A 27,937-nucleotide genomic window follows, 5' to 3' on the forward strand; every position below is an offset into this window, starting at 1 on the left:
CTGAGCCTCATCTTGTCTTAAGTTTATTTATTCACATACAGGGAGGAACAATGCTCTTTTGATCACAAAACTACGTACAATAGATAAGAAATCAGATTTAGTGGGAAGCAGTGAGCTTCTTACAATGGGGTGAGTGTGAGTGACGTTCTGACCAGGTTGTGGAGGGGAGTAAATGGGACAGTCACCGGGGACAATACATAAGTGGACATGAATAGATTAAGGGCAATCAACATTAGACATTTTTAAGTGGAAGTAGGCAGTATGCCCTGCTGTGCTCGGGATGTGACAATGATGGGTGAAGTGCTAGACTGGAGGCATAAGAGGAAGTGAGGGACAGAGGCAGGTTAGAGACAATGGAAACGTAGTAACTGGAAGGATGGTGAGAGGTAGGTTACGGCTTCACTGCGGATAGCGACCTTAGCCTTCTTCTACCAACAATGCGTGGCCACAGCCTCCGTTGGTGACCAATTTTGTATTTTTGGTATTCTACCCACTGCTCCACCTCCACAGATGACTGGCCCAGAATCTCTCCAAACCAAGGTTCAATTTCAGTGCGGACCGTCTTAATTGGCCAGCTTGGTTTTGTTATTGTGGGAGTCGGGGAGTATTTTAGGCGTTCTGTTGGATTAAGCTCTCTATCGGTCTCTGGGGAAACATCAATGGGACCCAACATTGCTGGAAACATCGGAAAAATGCAGTGGCCAGCGTCCAATGTATTCAGATGTGCTGCCATTAACAATACCTTTGACAATATGTCTGAGCAGGGGTCATGTTAGCTCCGTAAACGTGTGACCCAAGGATGTTGATGATCACGTGAGGCCTGACAATAGACGTGTCAGTGCAAATATCTCCCCCCACGCCCCTCAATTTAGATCTGTCATGTGCAAATTCATCTCATTAAAATTCATTGCGGAAATCTGGGCTGTCCACCAACTGCTGATGCTCTAGGCCTGCCAACGCGTACCCAGGTGCTCCTCCTAATTTCTCCCAACATCACCAGGGTGCCTTCTCACTCCGGTGGAGAAGTTTATGTGTAGCTTGAAAGTTCTGAGAAAACGTTTGACAGGGGGGCACACATACGCATTATTTCTAAGCTTTCTGCAATCTGTCATTATTTGCATCCTGTATTTTTTCATCACAAAAGGAGGTGTTTGATTTATATCAGTTTAGTAGGATACATGTAAGCAGATCTGTTGCAAACAAAGAGGGCTACTTCCGTCACTTGATTACATGAGATTGTTTTGGTCTACTGGTAAGCATTAGAATCTTTCTTGCCGATCGGATCTCTCATTTCTTTCAGCTATAGGATCACTACTGACATTATGAGGGTGCTTTTTCTATAATGGAGAAATGGGCTTCCCCAGCACTATGGTTCCTTTGCCAAGGACAGGTCTTTGGGGCGAGGCAGATCCCTGGCAGTCTCTGAAAAGTGTTTGTGAGAGGGGGCTCTTTCGGGGTTGCCTAAATCCCTCCCGACAGCCGCAGCTGATCAGGCCACAAGTCATCCGATTATCTAAGAGACGTAGGGATCATCGCCCCCGTACCGCGGGTGAGAGTGTGATGACTGCTGCGAAAGGAATGCCTGGTGGGAGTCGGGCCACAATTAAGGAGCAATAGTAGAGGCGGGAGCCGGCACTTACCTATGCCGTATTCCACCCATTAGGCCTTGCCCCCTGTAAGAGCCCCCCCCCCTGATGTTGCATGCCACTTAAAGCACTGGCTAAGGAAGTGACCTGCAAGATCTTAAGATATTGAGAGCATCAAGAATTCCTACTGCAGGTCAAATGTTGAACAGATATTTCCTGTGCACGTGCCACTCTGTAGGGGAGGAGCCCTGCTTCTCAACTGACCCATTTTCCTTTCAGTTCCAGGCCCGTGTGAGCCCGAGGACCTCATCGATGGAATTATCTTTGCTGCCAATTATTTGGGTTCCACTCAGCTGCTGTCCGAGCGAAACCCTTCTAAGAACATAAGGATGATGCAGGCTCAGGAAGCGGTCAGTCGGGTCAAGGTAATATTCAACATTTGACATTCTTCTGAAGGGTGGACATGGCGCAGCAAAGTTTGACAGAGCGCTGCATGAAATGAAACACACACATGCTCTCAAAAGAATAAAGCCACGCTTTTAATATTCACCAGAAGGGGTCGCTGTCTGGCTTGTCGGTAAAATAGCTCAATGGGTTGCAACCTTGCTGCTGCGATTTGTGTTCCATCTGCAGGCCACAGGTTTGAATCCTGGTAAGGACAAGGTAGTCTTTCATCCTTCTGAGGGCAACTTCGGTTGGGTGAAAATTGAATGTAAATGTTCTATGTACAACGCTTTGGCGAAAGCCCTGTATAAACAACACATTTTTATCATGGAGACAGTGTGTTCCAGCAGGAAACATCTCCCGGAACGAATGCTGGAAACAGTGGCACTATGTCCATCCACGTCTTTGGCTAGCAAGCTGTGCTGCCAAGGACGTGGATGGCCACGCCCTGCTGGCATTCACGTTCAAGGTGTAGTTAATGTCTAATGCCTCAAGGACGGGCTCTGATCCCAAGATAATTGCCTTTTCACATGTGCAGTTTAAATGATGTGGTCAAACCATGTGATGAGGGGCTACGATACAATGAGCATGGTTGTGTTCTTTCCAGTCTTTCTTCAGTGTTTAGTGTATCGAGCACTGCATGGCATGAAGATTGCGAATGCCAAAGCCACTTTAGGATTCTGACACTGCAATGACGACTTTTCATTATTTCATTTTCACAATCAAGTCAGTTAAGCCTTATAGTTACGGATGTATGGTTAAATCTCGTTATTGGTGGCTCGAATCATTTGTACTCGGATTTATTTGTTCACAACTTTTTAAATAGAAATCCTCCCCCCCCCCACTACCTCTCCACGCCCCCTCAACATTGTCTAAGCCAAAATCACCATCTACATTTTTTGGGGAAAATCTGATAAAAAATAGTGTGCAAAATGTTTTGTTTCCGCCATGGCAGTGGCGTGTCCAGGTAGTGGCCTGGGATGGCACATGCTACCCCTGGAATCTGATTGGCCACCCCAGGTGCTGCCCCATTATCCTAAACTATGATCATTATGTGTGTGTATGTGCGCTCGTACTTCATGCCACCCTTGCATAAGTCAGTGCCCCACTTGGGCCTCCCCAGTCAAAGGAGTCTGGGCACGCCACTGCGCAACAGACCTACCTCCATATTTAATATTATGTGCAGATGGATTTGTGTTTCGCAAAGCGTTAAAGATACATTCCAATAATAATACCAGAAAACCCATTAAGAATCATGATGGTTGCCGACCGTGCTCTCCATTACGCTGAGTCCTACTCGTCCTCATCACAGTCCTTTCTGGCGAGGGAGCTGCAGTGCCCACAAACAGATACCGAAAAGTAAACTTGTCTTTCCCCTGTTAAATTCTGCTGTCACTTGGATGCTTGTGAATACCCCCACCGCCCCTTAACATCACTCATTATATATTTTTTAAAGGCTGTGAGACCTCTAAAGGTCTCCAAATAACTCTGGGCCTGGCGTTACAGGATGTTAGGACTATTATCAGGAAGGGTAGGACTCAGAGGAAGGAAGATACTAATTTGAAATCAATCATAAACTCCTTCCCATCTCATGCATAGTGGTAGGAAAAATGGCTTTTTATGGAAAATGGAACCACACATTCAGGGCCATCTTAAACACTTTTGGGGCCTTGGGCACAGACATCATTGGGGCCCCCCTCCACCAAACCAAAGGAATTAAGGGATCAAGAATATTGGTCAGGCCCCACGCCCCCACCCATCGTGCTCACAACCTATAGGTTGATATGCTGTGTCGCAGCATAATAAGCACGTTTACTCCCTTTAAGTCCCCTTAACCTCTTCATTTAGAATGATAAACAAGTAGCATTTGAAGACCGACATTAGCAGTCTACGAAGAGGTTACTGTTCTAGTACATACAGGATACTTTTGTATCAATAACATCCAGGAAGGTATGCAGCCTGTAGTATTAATGCAGGACCGTATCTAAACGGCACATGTAAGCTATAATAGACAGAGAACTCACATTAGCTGCCTCACAGAATGCAAAAGTGCTCACGCATTGGCTAGAGACCACTGAGTGGAAGGAAGGAGAACGCTGCACATACCGTAGCATGGATAGTGGAAGCAGATTAGAAGCTACCAGGAAGGTGTCTTTATCCAGACAGACTGAGATTAGAAGTGGGATATAGTGTTACCATTAGATATCAAAGGAACAAACACTTGTTTTGTGCAACATAAATATGTTCACGATTAACACAGTGAATCCATGTGTACGGCTTTTATGACGATCAGAAATCACTCTGGCGGGCTGACAATTTTGAAAGGTTTAGAGACTGGCAATATTGAGAGGTTAGGCAATACAAGATGAAATGAGATGCCCAGGATCACACATTGGTTAAGGGGTGAAGCTGGGATTTGTGCCAACTCTGCAATTTCTGCATTTGAACACTTTATTTTCCAGTTCTTACCATGAACTAACACAATCTCATTTTTATTTTAAAAAACAACTTGGAAAATACACAAATCACATTACCAAACATGAGCATTTTTAAACAAAATATCATAGAATGGTTTTATGCAAAATAGGAATGATTCTAGGTTCATTCTCTCCATCATCAAGGGAAGTATACAAGAACCAGCATACCAATCAATGTGATATAACACATTTTATCTGGGTTTGTCTTTTTTGTATTTTAAAACTTTAAATACTTCCAACAATGGCTTGTGACATTTTCATTTATAAACATGCATAAAAACCTTTGACTTTTACCAAAAAGCAAACCGTTTTTTTTGTCAAAGAAGCAGTCCTTAAAATATGCTTGCCTGAGGCCTGAAACATATGGTATGCTCTCTGTCTACCATCCCTTCCACCCAAATGGCATACATAAGAAGAAAGATCAAGTAATTGGCTAAATGATACTAGCAGCGTGCAAGAGATGGCAAACCTCACAGAAGAAGCACAGAAATGTAAGATATATTAGATGATTTGACCAGGATCACTGTATCGTCTACTGGCAAATCCAAGATACAAGCATGAACATTTTTGTTCCATAGTCTTGAAATTGGGTACTTATCACCTCTTGGTCTAATGGTTTATGCCATAGTTGGAGGCAATTGCCTAGGTTTTACAACACCCCATCTGAACAAACTAATTTCTAGACCTTCACAATACGGATGATATGTTCCTTTTTGTAGCAACCCCTATCTGATGCAGGTACATTGCTAATAATAGCAGATGTTCGGCAAAACAAGTACATATGCAGGCAGGTTTAGAAACTTCAGACATAGGAAAGGCTTGGCCAACTTTGCTGTAATGTGATATTCTAATTGTGCATATGAACCCATATCTATGCAATGGGTGCTTCACACACTGATCTTAACTTCTGAAACATTGTGGCACTCAATTTATCAATATGCATTTCACCATTGCCTTTTGCACACAATCAACATAATTCCCACAGGAAAGAAAGAATGCTACAGAGTTGTGCCATAAGGAGCACACAAGCTATGTATACCACAGTGAACACAGAAAGCAATACATGATGAATTGATCCAGGTAGAATGTACTTGTCAATACAGAAAGGAAATGAGTTTAGAGCCTCAGCAGTACCCTATAAAATATCCTGGCGTGTGCTATTTAAGACTGGTGAACAATGGAATCTTACTTCAGATCAGCTAGCCTTGTGGGGCCCCCTTCCAAGGTGGGGCCCTGCGCAAGTGCCCCTTTTGCCCTCCCATAAAAACGTCTCTGCGCACATTTGAAACACTCTGCAAACCCATGATTTAATAGTTTTACTGGTGCTCAGGACTATCAGAATGTAATTGAATGCCAGGCACCTCCCTAAAATAGTGTCACTCTGCACCCGTCACCTACTGCTGAAATTCTTGGGCAAAGACCTGAGATTGCCATGAAATGGCTCGTCAAATCTCTGCTGGAAAACCTCCATAACACTCGGCCCATGGAGCCGAGACACACCTAGTTGAATGAGATTGCAAGACCCCAGTATTATATTTGCTTTGGGGAACATCCATTTTTCTGGGGGTCAGAACTTGGAAACCCCACTGTCATTAAAATATATAATTTAATTTAGGGGAGTACTCCAATGGAGATTTGCTTCTGGCCAGTAACAATGTGGTCCTCTTTGAAACACCAAGCCAAACATTTTGGGCCATCTAGAAAATGTGATCTATCGTACCAAATGGTATTGAGAAATCAAGCAAGGTGAGCAAATAGACATCCCCATTATCCAGCACATGCTGGTCGCCATTTTGAACCTGCAAAGTAGCTGTCTTGTCTTACAAAAGGAACAGGTCCATGATTGAGAAGCACTAGGATGGTGATCCACAAAAGGTGATTTTGAAGTAGAAAGGCTGCACATTTTTCAAGACGGTTACTGCCTATCGTTAGAGATTTAAGAAAGACACCATGGAAAAGTGAAGAGTTCACTAGTGCAGACAGAAAAGAAGGAGCATATCCAGGAGTACCAGTAGATGAAGTGGTAGGAATAGGATCGGCAGAATAAGAAGTCGCTTTCGTTGATTGCAGCGTGTTATTGAGACCCTTTGAGACGAGGTGGGGAACTTTGCAATTAAGAGTTTACCAAAATGTCAGTGAAAAAAGTGCAATGGTATCGGCAAGAGATTTGTTGGGAATGGTGAGGTTTTAAATAATACTTAATAACAAAAAATCACTCACAAGGTTACTTTAAAGGAGCAATTCCAGTTTCAAGAAATTATTTTTTAGCTTAGTTAAAATTCTTTTGATGGTGTTTGTTAGCCTCTGGTAGGTTGGACAAATGTATGTCATTGGGGGGAGTTTACAGAGAAATGTTCCACTCACTGAATGGCAGATTTCTTATCACAACGACTTGAAGTGATCCAGGCAGCCGGAGGTCGCGCGTCATGAGCTATAGACCATCAACCTTAGTCGTACTAGTTACAATATGGGTCTGATTGTAATGAAGCAACATATGGATATGAAGTGAGCGAAGATGACCAGCTGCAAAGGTAAGTTGAGTGGAAAAATTGATGAATCTTTTATAACCCATTTAATACCAGAGGCCAGTCTCTAAGCATGGGACCAGGATTTGAACCTGTGTTGCTCCGTTCAGCTTTATCTTGCTTCCAAGACAAGCGCGTTGCCCCTGAGCTATCCTCCCAGCCCAAGAAAGAGAAAAACGTATAATTTGAGGCCGCTGTAAAGAAAAACTTAGCAATCGACGATATGTGTGTCCTCTGTAGACTCTAATGAAAGCCAAACTTTTCTGAAAAATGTTCTGAAAAATTGTATAGCTGCCCGTTGTAAACACTTGCAACGTCATAGAAAGGAATTAGGACCCACATGATGTAGAAGATCTCTCCCAAGGAGATTGAAAATAATGTAATAAATCTGGAGGGACTCAGGCAACTCTTCCTCACTGTTCTCCAGCTCAGATTCACGACCCATGAAAAGAGAGGTGGAGGCCCTATGTTTATCGAGACATTGTTGATTATAGGATCAAGAGGTAGTTTCAATGTTTGCGTTCTTGTTTAGTGGAATTTATAAAGCGCTTTCGCCAAAGTGCTGTACATCAATCAAAAACAACGGTACACATATTTCAAAATGCAGTAAATAGAACAACAGAAAGAGAGGTGTTCATTTTGTGAAAGTAAACTGTTCTTTAAGTGGGTCCAGAAATATAAAGAATAGAAGAGCAGTGGACAAAGAGTGGGAGAAAGTTCCGAAGTACAGGTGAAAGCAGGAAAAAAGAGCAGAAGCGAGAAGAGACACAAGAGGTTTAGGAACTGAGAGCAGATGTAAGGATTCGGAAGGAAGGGAACGGAAGGAGAGTATAAAGAAATCAGCGATGAGGGAGCAAACCCATGCAGATTTTAAACACAATACAAAGAAAATGATGAAGAATACGGGAGTTCAACGAAAGGACTGAATGTGAAGAGAGGGATACAGAAATAGATGCATGAGGGGTGAAGAAAACATAAGCCTTACAGAGGCATTATAGACGTAATGGAGAAGAGCAACATTATTTGGAGGGAGTAAGTTGAAGGAGAAGAGCAGAGCAGTGGTCGAGTCAAGAGAAGAGTAGGGAGGTGATGAGGAGTTTAGTAGTGTGGAAGGAGAGAAAAGCACAAGGTCAACAGTTATTATAGAGATGAAAATGGCATTAGTATATTTGTTAAAATATATTTGGCCAAATGGTAAATTTGACCGTACCATTCGACCGAATATATTCAAACAAATTGGCTAATACATACCAAACATGTGGAGCGGGGGTTGCGATGGTGTCCCCCCTAACCATGTTCAGTGTGTATTGGTCTTGGGGATAGCAAAGGCGTCCCCCACTTCCTCGATATTGGAGGCAGGGGTCGAAAAAGAATAAGGGGCCCTGCAGCATCAGATCCAACCCGCGTTAGAGGGATGGATCTGATGCTGTAGGGTTGAAGTGGACCAGGCAGCGAGCAAGCAGTTAAGTAGGGAAGTGGGTGGTGGGGGCCGGGGAGTGTAGTGGTGTTTGATAATTTGAGAATTGATCGCATGTAGGCTGTTTTCTTTGCGAACAGTTTGCCGCAATCAATTCTCATATGTTCAAACACTCCTAAACTATGAAAAGACCGGTGCAGGATGTGTTAGAAATATTAGTAGAGAAGGAGAGGGAAGAGTAAAAGGTAAAGCGTAAATTATGAGCGGATGAGGAAAAGGGGAGAAGGGAAGGAGGGAAGAGCAGGTCAGGGGGAGAAGAGAGAGATGTCAGATAGGCCGGGAGGAAGGGTATTTCTGTTTTAGACAGGTTAAGGTGAAGAAAGAGTTGTGCATACATTTTTGAACAGCAGAAAAACGTGCAGAGAGAGTGGAGCCAAGAGAGTCAGTGAAAGTGGGGAACATAGGAAGATGTGCGAACCATCTGCGTAAAAGCGACAGGGTAGGTTAAAGGAAGAAACAACGGGAGAGCAGGAGAGGGCCAAGCACGGAACCCTGGGGGACAAAATGGTGATGGGGATGGGGAGAGGAGGTTTGGCCAGCCAAAGGGACATAGAAGGAAAGACCAGAGAGAGAGAGGTGCGAAACTAACGGAGGACAGAACCAGAAATACCTAAGGAAACGAGAGCAGACAGAAGAGTTGGATGATCCATAGTGTCAAGAGCTGCAGATAGATCCAGGAGAGTAAGAATAGAGGAGCGTTTAAGATGACAGGCAGAGAGCAAGGAATTAGATACATGCTGAAGAGCAGTCTCTGTAGAATGGGAGGGACGAAAGCCACATTGTAGAGGAGGAAGTAGGTGAATTAGTTTAAATGAAGAGACCTGTCTGTACGGCCTGAATTTAACTGAAGGAAGTGGAGCATCACACGTGGATAACAGTACGGGAAGATCGAAGTAGTCCTCTGAATGGAAAATGAGTTCTTATCGTTTAGAATGAATTTCTCTCTTCCTTTCCTGCCTCATCTGGTTTCTCATCCTCAGAACCTGAAGGGGAAGGGGACAGCCTCCTAGGCTTTCCTATTGGTACCAGTATATTGCCCAGAACTGACTTGAAGAGTGAATCTTCCTTTCTGACACATGTCTCTCTCTAAAACAAGAGTGTTTACATCTAGTTCTGCTCCAGCCACAGGTTACAATGAAATGAAAGCAATGAAAAGAAAAAGAGAAAATAACACAGTCTGGTAGCTTGACTCTAACGAAGAACCCCTCAGTATCCCTGACTTAGGCAACATTAAGCTAGCACTACCACCAAGACTGCAACGTAAAGTCCTTGGAAGTTGGATCAAGGACCTCTGGGTACTGCCACAGCTGAGGCTCGGCCTGCCGATCACTTCAACCTGGAGTTACTGGGACTCACCTCTCTTATACTCATTATGCTCTGCAGCAATCAGGGAAGTGAAAACAACAGGTTGCCTGAACCACTCCTCGCCCTGAAGGAACCAAAAACAAAGGCCAGCCCACGCGTGCCAGCCAGCCAGCAGCTACCTGACTCGAGAGCGGGACAGAAAAAGCAGAAGGTCGAGGTGAGTTTGGAGAGATTTACACACAATCAAGTTAAAATCAGAGCTTTAGGAACAAAGAGACAATGACGCACCCATTTTTCTCTGGGTTACTGTCAAAAGATGCATGCGCACCATTGTTAGTCAGGACCGCGGTGGGGGAGGAGGGACAAAGAGACAATCACGTATTCACATCAATGCAAGCGCATTGTTTTGAGGTTGATATCAGTCCTTCAACATGTCCTGACAGAGGGGTGGAGCTCGGCCCAAAACACTCATTGTTTGTGTCCCCCAACTCCTTTTGTATTACTCGACGTATGTAATGGCAGGGCAGACACATTCCCAAGTTATCTGTCAGATTCATGTCATTAGTATTAACCAACGCATCTGCTTATGCCTGATTATTGTAATGTGTGACACTTAGCCAAGTTTCTAAATTTAGTCCTGTATGAAATATAGATGAGGATTTTTTGTCATTCATCTCCCAGTTAAGTCAATTCAGGGCCCACCCCTCCAAGAAAAAAGTAAAACTCCAAATAGTTCTCGCTAGGAAAGACCAGGCTTCAAAGCTCCAAATTAATTTAAAGAAGTTATTTAATTTATTTTTCTATAGGTTGTATATTTATTACAGCACATTGCAAGTCAGGTCGCTAATGGAAAACTAAATTGAAAACAATTCATTAAAAATAATTCTTATGCTAAAGTCTTTAAAAAATAAATAAATACAACACAAACAAAAAATACATCTAAAATGTACAAAAAAAACCAAATGTTTTACAGGTAGAATACTGAATACACAAAGAAAACCGATTCATATACAATCTGCATATACACGTCTACATTGACACATTCCATCCATAGTAGATATTGGTGATAATATTGAACACATTCTATTAAATGCATCATAGGAATACATCTTGAATATCCTGTGCATCAGATTGTCAGTGGCTGGCAAAAAAACTTCACAGAAAATGCCAACTAGGTTTCAGCCATGGTGGTCTATCTAATCCTTTTGATCACGCCTTCTTCAGGACCAACTCCCTTTTAGCGACATAGTTTATATTACCCCCATTACTTCATACATATACATTACAAACGGTACAAATTACATATATAGAAAAAAAATCTATACACGGCACAATAATTGTTACTACAAGAAATCTTGCAATAAATTTAGTACACATGTTTTACGTAAACTAGGTCAGACATTTGGACGAACACGGTCCAAATCAAACAATTTTTTTGTGAAAATGAAATCATATGCAGTAAAATAGTTAGAGACCACATTCGCTAAATGCCAGCAAACAAAGTCTAACCTTTTATTGAAAGGAGAGGGGCAACCAGTATAATTCCAAACCCTAAAATCAAATGATGATGTAGACAATTAGACTCCTATTTATTAATCATTATCTAAAATTATTTACATTTAAATGCATTCCTTTATACCATTTAGTAAAAACAAACAAAACATTTTAGAGTACTATATCTACTTACAGAGATTTGTAAAATGCTTCAGCCACCAAATTATTTTTGATTGTGTTCATTATTTATTTATTTAAATTCTTAATTACTCGCCAGATTGCCCGAAGGCCTCAAGGCACACATGTATAACAATCAGTGAGCAGAGAACAGAAACAGTGAGACAGCATCAGATACAGTGAAGACTAAATTGATGGAACCCTAAAGGAAAAGGTTTTCAACTTCTTTTTGAAGTCAGCAAGGGACATGGTCAATTTCAGATCCAAGGGGATGGTATTCCAGGTGGCAGGAGCCAAAATATCAAAGATTGTCTTCCCAAATTTGGCTAAGCGAAATCTGGGCTGGCTGAGTTGGGCCTGGTGACCTAAGGGATCGTGATGGCACATAGCGCTTGATGCGCTCCGAGAGATAGACGGGCACAGCGAGGGTCAGACACTTGAAGGTGTGCATCAGGATCTTAAAGAGGACACAATGCTTAAGAGGCAGCCAGTGCAGGTTCCTTCTGGCTTTGGTGATAGAATGCTGTCTGGGGATGCCTAGCACTGGTCTAACCGCACCGTTTTGTGTGACCTGAAGGGCTGTGAGATTGGACTGAGCAGTGCCTGCCAGAAGACTGTTACAATAGTCCAGCCTCAAATTGATTAAGGCAGAGGCTAAGATGGACATATTTTTCACAGAGAGAAAGGGACGAAGATAACCTAGCTGTTTATTGATCAAGCCACAAAAGACACGGGTCTTAGCTACATGCTGCCTCATGGTGAGCTCGGAGTCCAGCTTAACGCCAAGCCTTTTAATGCCCTTGGTCACAGGGATGGTGACATTCACAAAGGAAAAATTGGCATACTCGGGGGAGAGGTTATACACACATAGTTTAGGTAATACAAACTACAAAAAAACAAGAAAAGGGAACTCTAGTTGGACGTCACCCAACAATATTGACATTTTACGACAAACTGTGAAGAATTATCAATTATTTAATTTAGTGCAAGAGTTACCTTAATCTTTGCCCTAGTAAAGTAGGGAAATATGATGATTAGGAAGTTCTGGAACTTTCTATGTGCCTTTCCTTTGGCGCCTATATGTGGAGCACAAAATATATCTCCATGTTTGAGTGGCGGTGTGTGCTCCACTTTTCTATTTTGACCTCTATTCATAAAATAACGCTACCGCCATCGTTTATAGAGAATATCAGCTGAATTGTTAAGTTACATGTTATAAGAATGTGACGAACTAAAACCCAAATATTATTGGCCTCATTGGCTGGCTAGGCAATTGTGTAATATTCATCAATATTTATTGGAAATGTTAGCTGCATAAAATATGCTTTTTTTTAAATAGGAAAATATTCTAAAATTAAATAAAGTTTTGTATGAACCAGCCACAGCACACAGTGAATAGAATTCCCTCACTAAGTACTTTAAGAAACGTAAAAAATATACATAGTTGTATTTATTTACTTTTCTGAAAGCAAGAAGGTGGAAAATCAGGAACCGCATCCGCACCACGGCGAACACCCTCACCTGTTTGCCTTAATGTACACGAGGTTAGAAGAGTGGCATGGATAAGACTGATGTGTCACAAAGGAAAAACATGGCACACACAGTAACAATAATAATAATAATTCGCATTTATATAGTGCTACGAACCCTCAGGTAGCTGAGCGCTGCTTTTTTGGCCGCTGCTTTTTTGGCCCTGCTGGGACTCGAACTTGCGTCGGCAGGCTCTGCATGGATGTCAAAGCGAGTGCTCTACTTGCTGTGCTCTGCTCAGAGTATAAGGAAGGCATATTCTCTCCGAATATTTCTTGGCCTCAGGTGTGTTGGATTACTGCATTCACTGGATCTGAGGTAGGGTGCATTGATTGCTAGATTTTGCGGTGCATTCTGGAGTGAAGGAGATTTGGTGACTATAGTAGTAACTTCTCAGAGTAGACTCACAGGCATATGTCTGATCAGTCCATCACTATGTATGTGGTTGATACCCCTGGTGCAAATTAGGTGCTGGGTTTCTCCTTGTATGATTGTGGCAGAGCTCATTTACAGCACCACATGTACTTTCCATGTAAAACTAAGCTTTTTTTGCATTACATTAATGATCATGTTCTAAGTGGGTTTAATTGTCAAGACATTGCAATGTCACTCGGGGGAAATAAGGCAGTCTTTCTCATACAATATGTATTGCTGATGTGTTAGAAGGAGTGAATTGATATTTAATACATATTAGCCATTGGGCCAACACCTGCATTTAATCATGTGAGAGGAGGCCCGCTCATGTAGTCCGCCCCTCCTTTTGGATATTGATTATTTGCATCTATTGTGATACATGCAGGCCTAGACAACATGCGTGGGTGATTTTCTGAAACATTAACACAGCGTGTGTCCTTGACTATTGGCTTTACACACGTTGCGTATCATCACTAATAGTGGTTGAAAGTGTGCTCAAGCTCCCCGAAGCTAGCTGTTTATCAGGTCAGCACTCGATAAATCATCATGGAATCAGCAGTGGGTCAAGTGGCACCAGTGCAGATGGCACTGCTGCTGGTTCTGGAAACATCCAAAGATATTGTTCCTTGGCAATGAGCAACAGGACTGGCTCCAATAAGAGCTGGCCCAGTCCCTCGGGCACGATGAAGACCAGTATTAGTCCAGATCTGCCTGCTAGCCAATGTCGTATGTGCATCATCAATGGGGGATGTTCAACTTCATCACGTCAAATGAGTGCCTCGTTCCGTTCACCTGTGTACTCCTCCAGGATCAGTGGAGTAAATGCAGAGGAAGCAGCAGATCGGAAAGGAGGCATGCATATATTTTCTTTTTTTTTCTCCAAATTATTCATTGAATTTTTAGAAAGACGAACATCAACAATGTATACATAATAGGCAATTAATTAATTCACCTTATCGCTGCCCGAAAGGATTGATAAGCTGGGAAGTCCGTCATCAACTGTAGGCCTGGCATCGCTCTTCCAATGCAACAGAATATGCTTCTTAGCCACCACAAGAGCTCTGTAAACCCAGGTGAGCCTACCAACAGACAAGCCCATATCAGGTGGAAATAGGCCAAAAATACACAACATAGGCGTGTGAGGAAGAAAAAGGCCCAGCACAAGGTCCATATGCTGGAGAAACTCCCCCAGTACGATTGGATCTTCTGACAATACTAGAAGAAATGCAAGCTGGTACCTGCACCCCTTTTACAATTCCAACATAACTCTTCAAGACTCAACCTGCAGGACACCAACTTCTCAGGGGACCAATAGATTATAATTATATTTATAATTGTTCTTTTATAGCGTGCTTAATACTTGGAACCAGTTTCCTAGCGTGAAACCTGAGTTGCTATGCGTTGTCTTGCTTCCAAGACAAACGCGTTGCCCCTGAGTGATGATTGATGCTTTGCTGCATGAAGTGCAAATCTAAGTGGATCTTGAATCTGCACGGACCAGCATGTATGCGAGACCATTCAATATCAGAGAGTTCGCAACCTAGGTCCCTGTCCCAGCGGCCTCTGCCACACGAAGACAGCAAGTGCTATTCACATGGAGTAAGTTGTTTATAGAGCAAAGAAGCTGCGAGTGGCGTACTCTCAGTCAAATACAGGATCCTAGGCAAACCATGCAGAGTAGTGTTGGGGTGTGTGAACAGGACCGCAAAAAGGTTCCGTAGGGCCGAATAGCAATTAAACTCGTATTTGTAGCGCAAGAACTCAAAATCAAGAAGAGTATGACCACCATGAACTTGTCCTACTTTCCAAATACCAGCCCGTTGCCAGGAAATCCAAGAGAGTGCCCTATTATTAATGTGCACATCTGGGTTCCTCCACAAACAAGCGTCTGCACAAACCAAGAACGTATTCCCATGGGTCACATTACTCTTCTTCCAAACCTGCCAGACATGCTTAATAAAAGGTGCGGTTGAGTCACATGGCAGTCTACTGTCCATGTAAAGCAGACAGTCAAGTGGGATAGGAGAAAGAGAATCCTTCTCAATAGTGTATTAGTTTGATCAATCATCTTGGTCTAGTAATCAATAACGGAGAGTATGCAGTGTGAAGGCGGTGTGATATTGCCTAACTACAGGTAAACCAAAAGCACCCAAATCCACTGGCCTCAAAAGGACATCTTTCAGAATTCTTGTCTTCCTACCCTCCGCCAAAAGAAAATGATTAAATAATGTGTTAATATCAATGCGTATTTTTCCAGAATCTAGATTTGGTTCTCTATCCAGAGTAGAGTGCTCACATTAAAGTGCTGCTATTTTTCATTTTGTTTTCATTTTCTGTCTCCCTCCTCTGCTGCAGCGTGTTTTAGGCAAAGCAATGTTTGTGCATTCTGGGCCCTGCTTTTATGCCACACTTACCCAGGTTACTCCAGAAAGTTTTTGGTTAGAAGAAAGGTGAAGGTACAAGAGGGGGAGAGCAGGGGAGAGCACAGAAAAGGTAGCAACATTTACACCCTTTCAAATACTGCAAGAATAGGGCATTCTCGTCAGGAAACAACATACATGTATTTACATTCCAGTGCTACAAGGCTGAGATTAAGAAACCTGTATTACAGGTGGATCTGAAACAGAGGGCACGTGGCTAGAAGTGGGAGGCGCTGACTTCATTTTCATTTTTTAATATCTACAGGGGCCTGGGAATATGGGTAAGACCTCTGGCATTTGTCGTATGGGTGGAGCTGATGGTATTTTGCTTCAGTTGGATTTTTAGTTCTCGCTATTAGGTGGTGCTTTAGTGCCACTGATAAGCTGAACATGTCCGTTTGGAGAGGAAGATGATATTTGAGGAGAGGCACCTAGCTTGTGGGTGATGTTTGGCTGTTTTCCCTTCCGCTGACTGCTCATGGCCATTTTAATCCATGTGGCCAGCCCTAGCTGCTACCTGCCCCTACCTGCCCCAAAATACCCTCCTGGGAGCTTTATGAGTGTGTACTGTCACAGAGTTATATCAAACATTGTGCTGTATAGGGCATTCTAGTGTTATTTCTAACTAGTCGTCTGATAATTAATGGCTTAATTGCAGCTGTAAATCAGTGCCTGCTTTAATTAAAGTGTCTTAACCAATTGTGCTTTCAGCCACTTGGTTTAGAAGCAATATGTGTGTCTTCACATCAGTTCTGTGCACAGAAGCCCTGTTAGAAATATGCACTGGCAAAACCAACAGTTCTGGCTTATGTATAGGTGTTAGGCATGTGCCACATACTGACATCATGTGCCCAGGTACTCACATTATTTTCCAGCTGTTACCATTTTATGGCAAGGCAGTACCATTATGGCAAATGCATATCCCAGGCCTATACACATTTTAGAACTATGGGCCTTACCCATGCTTACTCGCTTACCCACTTGTTGATGGTCTACAGAAATGTGTTCCAGCTTTATTGTACCTCTGTGTGAGTGGTGGGATAGTTGAGTGTGTACGGAAATTTGAAATGGTGCCATCAATTCAGCAAAAAGTCAAATCTGAAGAAACACTTGTTTTATGTGCCATCTGTGCAGGTGACAATGACTTCTTGATTTGTGTTTGCTGCTGTTTTTTTCTTGTTCTTAAGTATTTCCTTTTTATTTCATAAGTGCTCCCTGTAAATTCTCTTTTGCAAATGTTTCTTATATTTAGATATCCAAAATATATTGGAAACGTTAGTTTAATACTAGTACAATATTCTTTGGTTGGCGGTGGTGGATGACATGTTGGCTCAGAGACTTCCATATCTGAGTGGCGTGGTTTAGGGTGATTTGCTCCAATACATTTCCTCGAAGCAGAATTCATCAAATTGTTTTTGGATATATATATGTTTTGACAGGCGGAGACCACCTGCAGCCCCCTTAAATCCCTTTCATTAATTATTTCCCTAATCCCACCCCCCACATATATATGCGGTACAATCTTTTGTAAAAAAACCTGAGGAATTCTTCTACGAAATGTGCTGCGGGAAAACCTGCCATTCGCTATGACGTGGCAACTTGGTTTCTCGGCTTCCAGTAGGCTCAATCATTGGAACTCTGCTAGGATCCTGGATAATTGTCACTAGCCTCAGATGTCCTGCGCTGTCTCATCTTCCTGTGTAAATGGTCCTTGCACCCAATCCCTTAGCAGATACAGGTTGCTCCGATGCTTCTGGTCCTCTAGGCAAAGATGCCTCAAACTCTATCATCTACTCTAAATGTCCTTGCAGCTTGTGCATGCTACAGTTCATCTTTCGTAAATTGATCTATAAGTCAGCCAAGTAAATAGGTGGGGTCCCCGATGGCAGTCAGACATATTCCCCAGCTGGTTGCTCTGACACTAACTGTGATGTTTGGTGGACTCAGATATGCTTGTCTATGGTATTCAACCGGATGGTTTTAGATGCACACCTAACATGTCGGCTCTATCAAGTGACCTGTGTTGCTATCTATCGCGCGGTACATAGCTTCCTGCTGACGGTAAGTTCCGGTAGTGGGATGCAGTGGTCATAGTGTTGGGCAGCACAGTTATCCTTGTACAATCTCAACAGTTGGTTTCTTGGATTCCTCATCTCACAATCTGGCAGCAATAGTGGCGGATCTGTATCCGAACCTCCCGGTGGGCAAGTTAAACCGTATCCACAGTCATGTAGCGCAGCTGTTGCTGTCACTCTTCCACCTCTTCTTTCCACTGCCAGGCCACCTGGAGCTATGCTGCTGCTCATGACCATTATTGTGCCTCAGGCCTTTTAGGTCGCCGCCTAATGTTGTTCCTTCACTGTTACCACGGGTACAGTCCTCAGGCTGCCCGTAGGATGCAGCGATCTCCCAGGATGCTGTGGGCATGCCACCATTGTTATGTCTTCTCCCTGGCCATGCAAATAGTGGAAAGGTGGAAAGACAGAAAAGCCCCCTTTCTTCTAAATGTGGTCTATCCCATGATATGATATACTATGAAAGGCTATTTATAACGCGCTTAATACCCAGAGGTTTCTAAGCGCAGACCCGTGGATAAAATGTATGTTGCTTCGTGTCGTCCATGATCCTAGGTCTGACTTATTACGTGCGTCCGGTAACAACATGCCCAGAAATGATGGACTCTTCCCAAATGCCAGTAGTCGAGGGAAGCAAATGCAAGCTCCCCAACGGTGCTGCCTGCCGCGGGGTTGGTATTTTTGAGATGCCAGTGCTGCCGGTTGTGCAAGTGGTGGAAGAGGAACCACTGCTGCTCTTTTATTTGCAGTTCCCACTCATATGAGGTTGGTGGTAAGAGTGATGTTGTGAAAGATAGTCGTTCTGCCACTTGTCATGCATAAGAATGGGAGAATGCATGAACAGACACCACACGCTAATTGCTGTTTGGCTGTACTGAGAAGGTGTAATGCCTTAGGCAGGTGTCTGCAACCTGTGCCTCTCCAGATGTTTCAGACTACGATTCCCATAATTCCCCACCACTGACTATTCTGGCTAGGGCTGATGGGAGTTGCAGTCCAAAGTTGGCAGACTCATGTGGCTTAGAGGGTGTAGTTGACCTGGTGAGATTTTGTTGAGGTTGCTCGGTTTGTCAATGACACTGGTGGCCTTCAAGGCAGTGATGCAAGGCTGCAGTGGCCAACACTTTTGGACTTCAGGTCAAGTATTAAATCCCCAGAATGACAATTTCAACAGCCAGACACTGAGTAAAACAACGTAGAAATCCATTCCAGCCTCTAAGTGCCTGGAATCTCAAGAACAAGACCGAGTCCCAACAGATAGCATTTTGTTGTAGATGGGAGATTTTCAAAGGCTTATGATGAGTGCTGCCGAGAAAAGGTGAATACCCCATAGATTGGTTTAACAAGGCTTGCACTATAGCAATTATTCCTAAAAATCCCACTACCAGGAATGCCCCAAGTTCATGTCCCTACTCTAGTATGTTCAGCCCTATCACCTTGGGAGAGGCGCCAATCTGCTGAGCTCGAGCCAGGCTGTGAACAGAGTTGCGACGGCTACTAAAGGAAAGGTTTCTAAGGATTTCTTAAAGCCGGAATTATCACCCGTGAGCATTCCTTAGGGGAAGACTGCCCACTCAGGTCTCCAAGTCTAGCCACGAGGAATCCTCCCTATTGCAATACATTTTGTTAAATGGTCGTGCAAGAGTTCTAGAACAAGGGACTGCCCTACTGTGCGCACCCTCTTTCCTAATGTAGTTCCTAGGGGCAGATGCCGTCTTGCTTACCAGTTCTTTTGCTCACACGCATTCTCGTCTCAGTAATGACCAGGAAGTGCTTGGAATCCCGTGTCACCTTGGCCCGAGAGGGAGTGCACCTCTTATCTGCCTAGCGGAAGAAAGCTTAGTTTTTAGTTAGTGGGTGGGAGCAGATATCCCTCTGGCTATAATCCTGCCTGCATTCTTGCTTGGGGGTGTATTTAGACACGCATCGCTTTTTTTCCCAAAATATCATTGTTACGGCATGGCTGACGCACAAATTACTCCTGATGGTAAATTTTTTTGCAAACTAGGTTTCTATTGGTTTGAACAGCCCTGGCAGAAACCTGAAGATTGCCAGTGCTTGTACTTTCATGGTCATCTCTTCTTCGTCCTGAATATAACACATTTTTGGTGGGTTTCCCGATCCCTGTGAAATCTTCAAGCGGCTGAGTTATAAAGAAGCACACACAAACATATATTTTCTGAGTATGTTAATTCTAGACCGCTGTGCTTTTTAGAGTGTCTGTGAATGCTACATTGTTTGAGTTTATTAATTAAAAACTTTGAACTGTCACTTTGTTTCTGTTTTTTGTGTGTGCATCTGGAAACTTTCTGTCTTATGGCACTGCTCAGAGGATGCAAAAAGCAGCTAAAATCAAGAAAAAAGCGGTGTGTAAACTTTTCCCTTTGAATAATGACATGCTTGCTTGCGCTCCTCGTTATTGTCCTTGCTTGCATTGCAGTGTTGCTGTTTGCATCCAAATGCCTTTGCAAATTTAATGTCTCACTTGCTCACTTAAAAAACGCTTGCCCACAAAACATATGTGATTAGCAAAATATTGCTGCTAGTTTGGCGACGGCTGCATAGATAGCACAGTTGAAAGAAGACCGATATTTCAAGTTCAACTTTCTTCCATTTGCCAATTATAAGCACTCAAGTGATTTCAGCAGCTGGTCATTCAGAGTTTCTCCCATAGTTCCTTGTCAACTCTCTCTTTAAATGAACAACACTTTTTAATGTTCTGCAATTGGTTGGCAAACACATCCCAGATTATCCATTCTGGACTTGCAATGTCATCAAAGTCACGGTCATTTACAGTGAAGTCACCAGGAATGGCTGATGGGCTGGCACTCTTTCCAGCCTGCTCATTCAGTCCTCACGTGGCCTTAAGGCCGGAAAAATAGTGACTCAAGCAATATCGGTATTGAAACCTCTGTCTACCCCCTTCCAAAGAAGTGCAAAAGAAAAGGCATTTTCTGCCCCCTCAATGTCACTATCTAAACAATTTACAGGACAACAGATATTATTATTTCTTACATATAGTTACCACAAATAGTACAAGGGATTTCTGAATATTCATCTAATCTATCCTTAAAGATATTCTGTGGGTGGGATTGACATGATATCAATCTGTGCTCTTATGTTCACTTGTGTTTGTATGATATCTCACCCTTAGTTTTGATATGCAAATCAGTGCTAATGGTGATCCTGACAGTTTACGTTTAATACAAACATATTAAAACAATAAGGGCTCCAATGGCTCAAGCAATTTGGAGCTGAAGCCTAAAGAGATTCAGACAATTCAAGCCCAGATTAGAGCTGCCACATGTGTATTAGTTATCCTCATAGGACTCAAGATGTCTGAAATCACATTGAAGCTTTCTGCCATTACTGAATTCTTGAATTGTTGAAAGTCAATAGGAAATGAGTATATCATCCAGCTCAAGCCAATGTGGCATGCTCCTAGTCAATTACTGCCTCTTGGGTCAAAACATCTTGCATTCTCTCAAGGTGGTTCCATCAGCGGGTGCCGTATTTTCATCACACTGTTTACCTTACCTGACATGTTTACCTTCATTATTGAGTAAATTCGAGTCGCGCATGAGTCAAATTGGTAATTTTTTCCTTAGTTCTGCTTATGAGTTAGCTTTGAAGAGGCTTAAAGTATTCAAGTTGCACCAAACTGTTTTTTTAAAAAGATGATCCAGGATGCAAAATCAAGCACTTTAAGGCTTACACATACCAATTCATATCTTTCTCGTTCTCCTTTTTTCTTTGAGGAAACAATATATATATATATATATATATATATATATATGAGTCAATTCTTAAAGAGCAGGGAAAGGCTTGTTAAACATATAACTATAAGAAATATGTTCATATAATTGCTTAAAGGGAAATCCCCTCCTTCTAAGCACGTCTCTTATTCCATAATTACATAGTGAGTGGTGTAGTTAATGTTAAATGTGTTACCGTTTTAAGAGGTTTGTGTTTAAGTTGCATGCACATTTTTGTTAGATGTTCTGACCCACCTGCTAAATTCTTATGATTATAAAAATGAGGGGGATTACTGTGACTTGCGTGGACAAAATGATGATTAATATTCAGATAACATCATTTTCAAAAATTAAGGCAAATTCAATGTTAATTTTGAGGAAGTCAATATCTTAGAATTAGAATCTTTGTATACAATTGGGTAAGTTAATCATACAGTGTCTCTATTTATCTAAATACATAAACTTAAATCTGTCATTGCTATGCTCTGTGACCAAACTTTGGTGCACCCACAGGCAACAGCCGATAGGTGAATGGGTGTTTTTGCTCAAAATAGTGTCCTGAGTTTGCAGAAATCTGTTTTGTTCTGAAATAAGTAATGAAAATCAAATAGTGAACATACCATCACACTTCACAAAATTATTCCCAAATAGCAGTCTTCTGTTGATTGTCAAATAGATAACATTTGGAAAATGAAGGTCATTTCTATGAATCGCATCAATAAAATGATGTACGATATGCAGATAAAATAAATAATGTCTAAACATTCATTGAAACATATTAAAGGCAAAAAGAAGACCTTATAATTGGATTTGAGATATGTTGGGTCAAAAAACCACCCATGCATGCACACACACCCATCTGTGCACACACACCACACACTCTCTCACTTCCACTATTTATTACATTATATAACTGATTTAAAATAAGGGTTAAACGTATAATTGCTTTACTCAACTGCCAGTGGCATTTCCAGAATCTCTAAAGTAGCATTACAAAGAGCTGCCAGGATCTGCACATTTATTACTGCATGATGAGATAATCATCCTAAAATAGATTGTTCATAAAAATCTCCATGCCTTTTTTCATTCAATGTCTACAATTGGATCTTGCCAGAGTAAATACTGATGTTCTTCCAGGGGTTGACATGTACTGTATGCATTAAATTCCAGAGATACATGGCAAATATTTTCTCCCAAGGTATTTAACAATAACACTTTATGATATCCTAGCATTATGGCTGTTTCACGATGAGAAGATCTTTAGACATATTTCTTGTGATAAATTGGAGGAATTTTGACCTTTTCATCCCCGATCCACCCTTTAAATTTCAAAAGCATTCATTATGCATTCAGAGGCTTCAGCAGACTAGTGCCATATAGAAACTCCTAAATGCATGCTCTCGCTTCATGGCAGGTAACACTTGCGTAGACAAGTATCTAACAGCAAAGCACAGGTCATGGTGATCTTCATTAAAATAAAATGTAATTCAACAAACATTAGTAAATACATTAAGGTGAAGTGAACACATGCATCACAATAACTGTTTGATTTGTTGACTCAAGTGAGATTCAAATTGACTTTTCAGTGACTAAAAATAGCCTTTCTAGCAACACTTTCCTCTTGCCTGATGAAGGTTGACTTTTTAAGGAATTTCATATGGTAGCAACATCAGTAAGAAGTTTGTCACGGTTTTATTAACTTGGGTGTGAGAAAGGGGGAACTCCATCCAATCAAACCTGGATTCCAAGTGCTGCCTCAGTATCTATCAGGATCATCCTGCAATTACAGAACCTCATTTCCCACTCCTTGCTTGAGGAGTGACACAGGTTTTCAGGTTCTCCTCCAAGGGTTCGGATGGTGATGTGATATTTTGCATTATCACCTACTTTGATGAATGCTAGCGAGTCCTCTAAGAGCATATTGCAGCAGCGTATCAAATGCATATTGCTGCTTACAGTGCTTCTTCAACAACACACACAAGCTGGTTTTCCAAAGATGTGAATCAAGCAGGCCTTAAAATTCAGATAAAGGATGCAGTGGCATATCAAATGTCTATTCTGTTGACAGATTGGCTTTGTCTCCTCTTTGATTTATATGTGTCGTGCAACCTCTGGAGGATCTGATCTATTTACGCTATACATTTTTTAAAATATATTTATGCAGTTGACACACGCATCTTCATATTCCTATAGGGGATGCTGGAGACGCTGACCCCAGGCCACTAAAAGCCACAGGATATTTCCTTCATTGGTTTCCAGCCGAAAGAGAGTTTGCCTTCAAATATTTTGCCTGACTCATCAAGTGCTTCCTGGGGTGGTCCTTTTTTCAGAGTGACAAACAGACCAATAACTCTCCCTTTAAGGCACTACCTTTTTTATGACAAAGACTTACTAATTGTTCCACGAGAACGATCTTTAGGGTGTGGGTAAAGGATCTTTGCTGTGCCACCCCTGCCCTCATGTGAAATTCTCTTCTGAGATCGATTAGACTCCAAAATACCTATTAGACTTTTACATTGTAAACTTAAAACATGTCTATTCCTATGTTTGGTAAGGTTCTGTTTCATGTAACTTGCCATGAGCTTTTAGGGCCATGATGCCGTATTAGGTGAACAACCGCTTCACAACTTCCATCAAATAGTAATAAAAAAAGAATTAGAACATTGTCAACAATTCCTACATCAAGATACATACGGTGAGCGCCATCACGCTCCACACTGCAGAAGACAGTGAATTACGTTGAGTTCTGCAGCACTTTAGAAAGTATAGGACATTTGTACGCTGAAGAAATGCTCGGTGTTTATCATATACAAATGAGGGACATTTGCACTTGCAACAGCTTACAACTCGCCTTGTACATCTATGAGTCCTAATTAAAGACACATGGCAACAGCCAGCAAAGTGTGTACCTGTGTAGCAATAGAGAGAGACCTAAACAAGGGCACACAAATAGTTTAATTAGAAATCTCTTCCTCACAAACACAAACTGTGTGTTGGGTTCTCTTTCTTATTACACCCTTTAACCAATTTTACCCTCATGTCTTCACAAGAAAAATCCTTTGTCCTCGTTTAACGTGTCTCCATTTCTGTGCAAATACAATATAATTTGTTAATTTAGCTGGACTTCTCAAATCAAAAATAAGTAAATCCTAGCTTGTTTTAAGAATGACCCAAAATAGAATCAAGCAATTTACATTGCAATGTATTATATGTACATCTTTCTCACATGTATTCATTATGGATATCCTTAAAATGTGACTTGATTTTAGTTTCCAGCTTATTATCTGCCCAATCCTAATTAAAGGATCTTTCATAATTTCGAGTGTGTCCTGTAGAGTTCAGCATAATTGCGTGTTTATTTAGATTTTGCTTATTGGTTGATATCCAGCCCGGCTGTGACTCTCTCCATGCTGATGGTCAACTAGCAACATGGGCTGAAACATCTATGTTCCTCCAATAATCATCCGATTGGAGTTAGCAGTGGAATAAATATTATGTTAAGTCTTCCACTGCATTGAGGTACACAGGAGGAGGCTAGTGCCCACTGGATGATGTGCGATCCCGGCCACATCTGATCGTAACCCTCTGTCAATAGCTGGTCGGTTGTTGCCTCTGTCAATAGCTGCCCGCAGGTTTCAACTAGAAAATATTAAATTTGGATCTTAATAAGGACTGTACTGGGCCCTTCCATTCTCTTTGCTTACCCAACTTTAGTCAACATGTAAACCATACTGTTTGTGTAGCTTTCGCCGGAGCTAATTAACAACACGCAAGCTCAAATTGTGCATGCCGTTAACACGTTAGTTCATTACCGCTGCAAATGGGCAGGGCAATGAGCGATTATGGAACCCAAACAACCACCCCATCCCCAAGCACATTTTTCCCACTCTCTGACGGGGCAGAGGATCGATTTTAGTATCACTGTTTATCAACCATATCTGTTATCGACCAGAGCATGAGCGATCTCCTGCTCCGCTATCCAATCAATACGCGCCCAGCGCAAGCGCTCCATTCCCGCTGAGACCACATTTCATTAAGCAGGACCTTGATTTACAGGGTGACACAGACCGCATTGGTTGCTGAACGCAGGACGACCCTGCCACCACATATTTCACAACACGGGATGCGCTGCACTAGCGTAGCGCATGATCACATAGCCATGTTAACAATGCACAGAAGGTGATTTGTCAATGTCTCCACCCTTTTCCACTCATTTTAATGTGTGAATCTCTGCTTGATGCATGTTCATTCATATTTTCCTTTGAAGTTCCCCTTGTGTTTACTCCTGAAACACGTGCATGGAACAGCATGCCTTTAATTTGTCGCATTGTGACGTGTGTTGGATGTCTTAACAGTGACAAATTAATATCATAAAAAGATGTTGGAAAAAAGTGGTAAGTGAAAGAACCTCCAATGCAAAAATGATTGCGCAAATATAAAAATGTTAATGTCTGTGCGATTTGTTTTACAAATAGGTGCAAGTAACATTGTTGAAAGTACACAATGAAGTTACAGCAGACATTCTGATCACTCCTCAACATTCTTATATTTGCACCCTAGGGCTGAAGATTTTTTGCTCGTACACAACTTATATCTTTTTCATATGAAATGTTGTAACTAACATGCTTCTTTTCACGCATGTCCATAATTTCTTTTTGTTGTACATTTCTAGAACTGCATTTTGCTCTTAGCATGGCTGAGGGTGGCCAATACTCCTCAGAAGTGTGAGCCATCAAGGAAGCATCCAAAACAACAATAGTACTGTGACATTGAAATAAAAGAAATGTCAAATCAAGGTTCAATAAAGAATGGGGCATTGCATACACCAAAAGGACACCCAATTATTAGAAACACTGGCAACCCATCCCTCTAAGGAAATGCAATGATAACACAGACTTTTAGAGAAAAGGGGAGCTCCCTGGGTAGTGAAAAACAGGGGATGCAGCCATAGAAGTGTTTCAAGAATTTGCGCCTCAGTACAAGTCCAGCGGTAACCCGGCCTATGCTACTGGCGGGTTGCCACCGGATGGGGAAAATGTTACCGGTGCCTAACTTCTCGGTGCCACCAGGAGATTCCAAGTCGGGCGGTCCAGGAAGTCAGGCGCCGGTAAAATGTAAGTCCCCATTCCCGGACTCTATGGGAGTGGGTAACTCGAAAGCGCCGCTACCGTTTTTAACGGTGCTGGTGCTTCTGTGACTGGTCTGCCTACTTTGGCTGCCGCGCCCGGCAGGTTCAGACCTGTCGGGCACAGTGGCCATGGCAGGCAGACACCTAGTTTCCCGGTCCGGAAACAAGGGTGCCGGTGTGCTTGATAGTGTCTTGATGTTTGGAAACATTGATTTGAATTCAGTGGCGAGCCAGTTTGACTGTATCTAATGACGCAATACAGTTCAATAGCAACAGTGACTTAAAGCTCAAAGAAGCTGGGAAAGGGGCAGGCAAGGTCGAGTCGGCGTATCTTGACGTAGTTAGAAGTTGTTTCAATGTAGAGCATCAAAGGCAGCTCCTTTGGCTCTTTGTAGTAGGCATACACTTTTGAAGGTGATCGCAGAAGCTCAAGCCTGCTTGAAAGTGCAGGTAGGGTAAAACACAGCTTCTCTTTGGTCCTCTGATGCTATGAGACCATGTCTGGGATCTCTGAGGAAAGTTTAATCCATCTTCTGCCCTTTACTAGACAGGAAAGTTGCAAGGGACATTTGCAGGCTTGCCACTTCTGTAAGCAGAATCCTGGGTAGCAGTGGTCCAGTAGCTGTCAGGCTCTTCACAACAGCAGGTAACTGGAAATGTTCCCCTGGAGTAGTTAGGGGGAAGGTCTGCATCACTTTGGAAATCCTCATTGTCACCCAAATGTCTGGAAACTTTGGGTAAACCCCAAGAAGCATCCACTGAAATCTCAGTAAGATGGTCTACGAAGATGATTCAAAGAAGATTCAACTAAGGTTGTCCTCACCCCCTTACATAGTCATTTTACCACAGTAAATTTGTCCATTTCAAGCCTTCCGTAAGGGGCCAATCCTTGCTGCTCCAAAAACTGTTTTTGCCTTCCTGCTGATGGATGTCAAGTCCATCAGCAGGAAGGCTGCTCCAAATGTCTGCAGGACATTTGGAGCGGGTATCAGGAAGGAAGTTTGGCCTTGGCATTTGCAAGACGGTGGGACGTTCTTCCAATGCGCGGATCTCTTCTCCAGCTCTTTATTGCCACCCACTCTCCGGTCTGCCTGAGACTCCAGTAATGATCCCCCTGGTGTGACCTCCCG

At 42.4% G+C, this 27,937-nt stretch overlaps 1 protein-coding gene across 6 annotated transcripts in view; it reads left to right on the forward strand.

The window, feature by feature from the left end:
• APBA2 (amyloid beta precursor protein binding family A member 2) overlaps positions 1–27,937 on the forward strand; it is a 1,066,227-nt gene that overhangs the window by 781,392 nt on the left and 256,898 nt on the right. For 4 of the 6 annotated variants that reach the window (XM_069624922.1, XM_069624924.1, XM_069624925.1 and 1 more), the window contains 2 exons: positions 1,866–2,011; positions 20,255–20,290. In XM_069624922.1, coding sequence (XP_069481023.1) covers positions 1,866–2,011; positions 20,255–20,290 — 182 coding nt within the window. The remainder of the gene's footprint in view (positions 1–1,865; positions 2,012–20,254; positions 20,291–27,937) is intronic. The other 2 variants (XM_069624927.1, XM_069624926.1) reach the window with 1 other exon arrangement.

The sequence above is a fragment of the Ambystoma mexicanum genome, chromosome 11 (genome assembly GCF_040938575.1).
Source record: "Ambystoma mexicanum isolate Mex_15411 chromosome 11, UKY_AmexF1_1, whole genome shotgun sequence".
NCBI lineage: Eukaryota > Metazoa > Chordata > Amphibia > Caudata > Ambystomatidae > Ambystoma > Ambystoma mexicanum.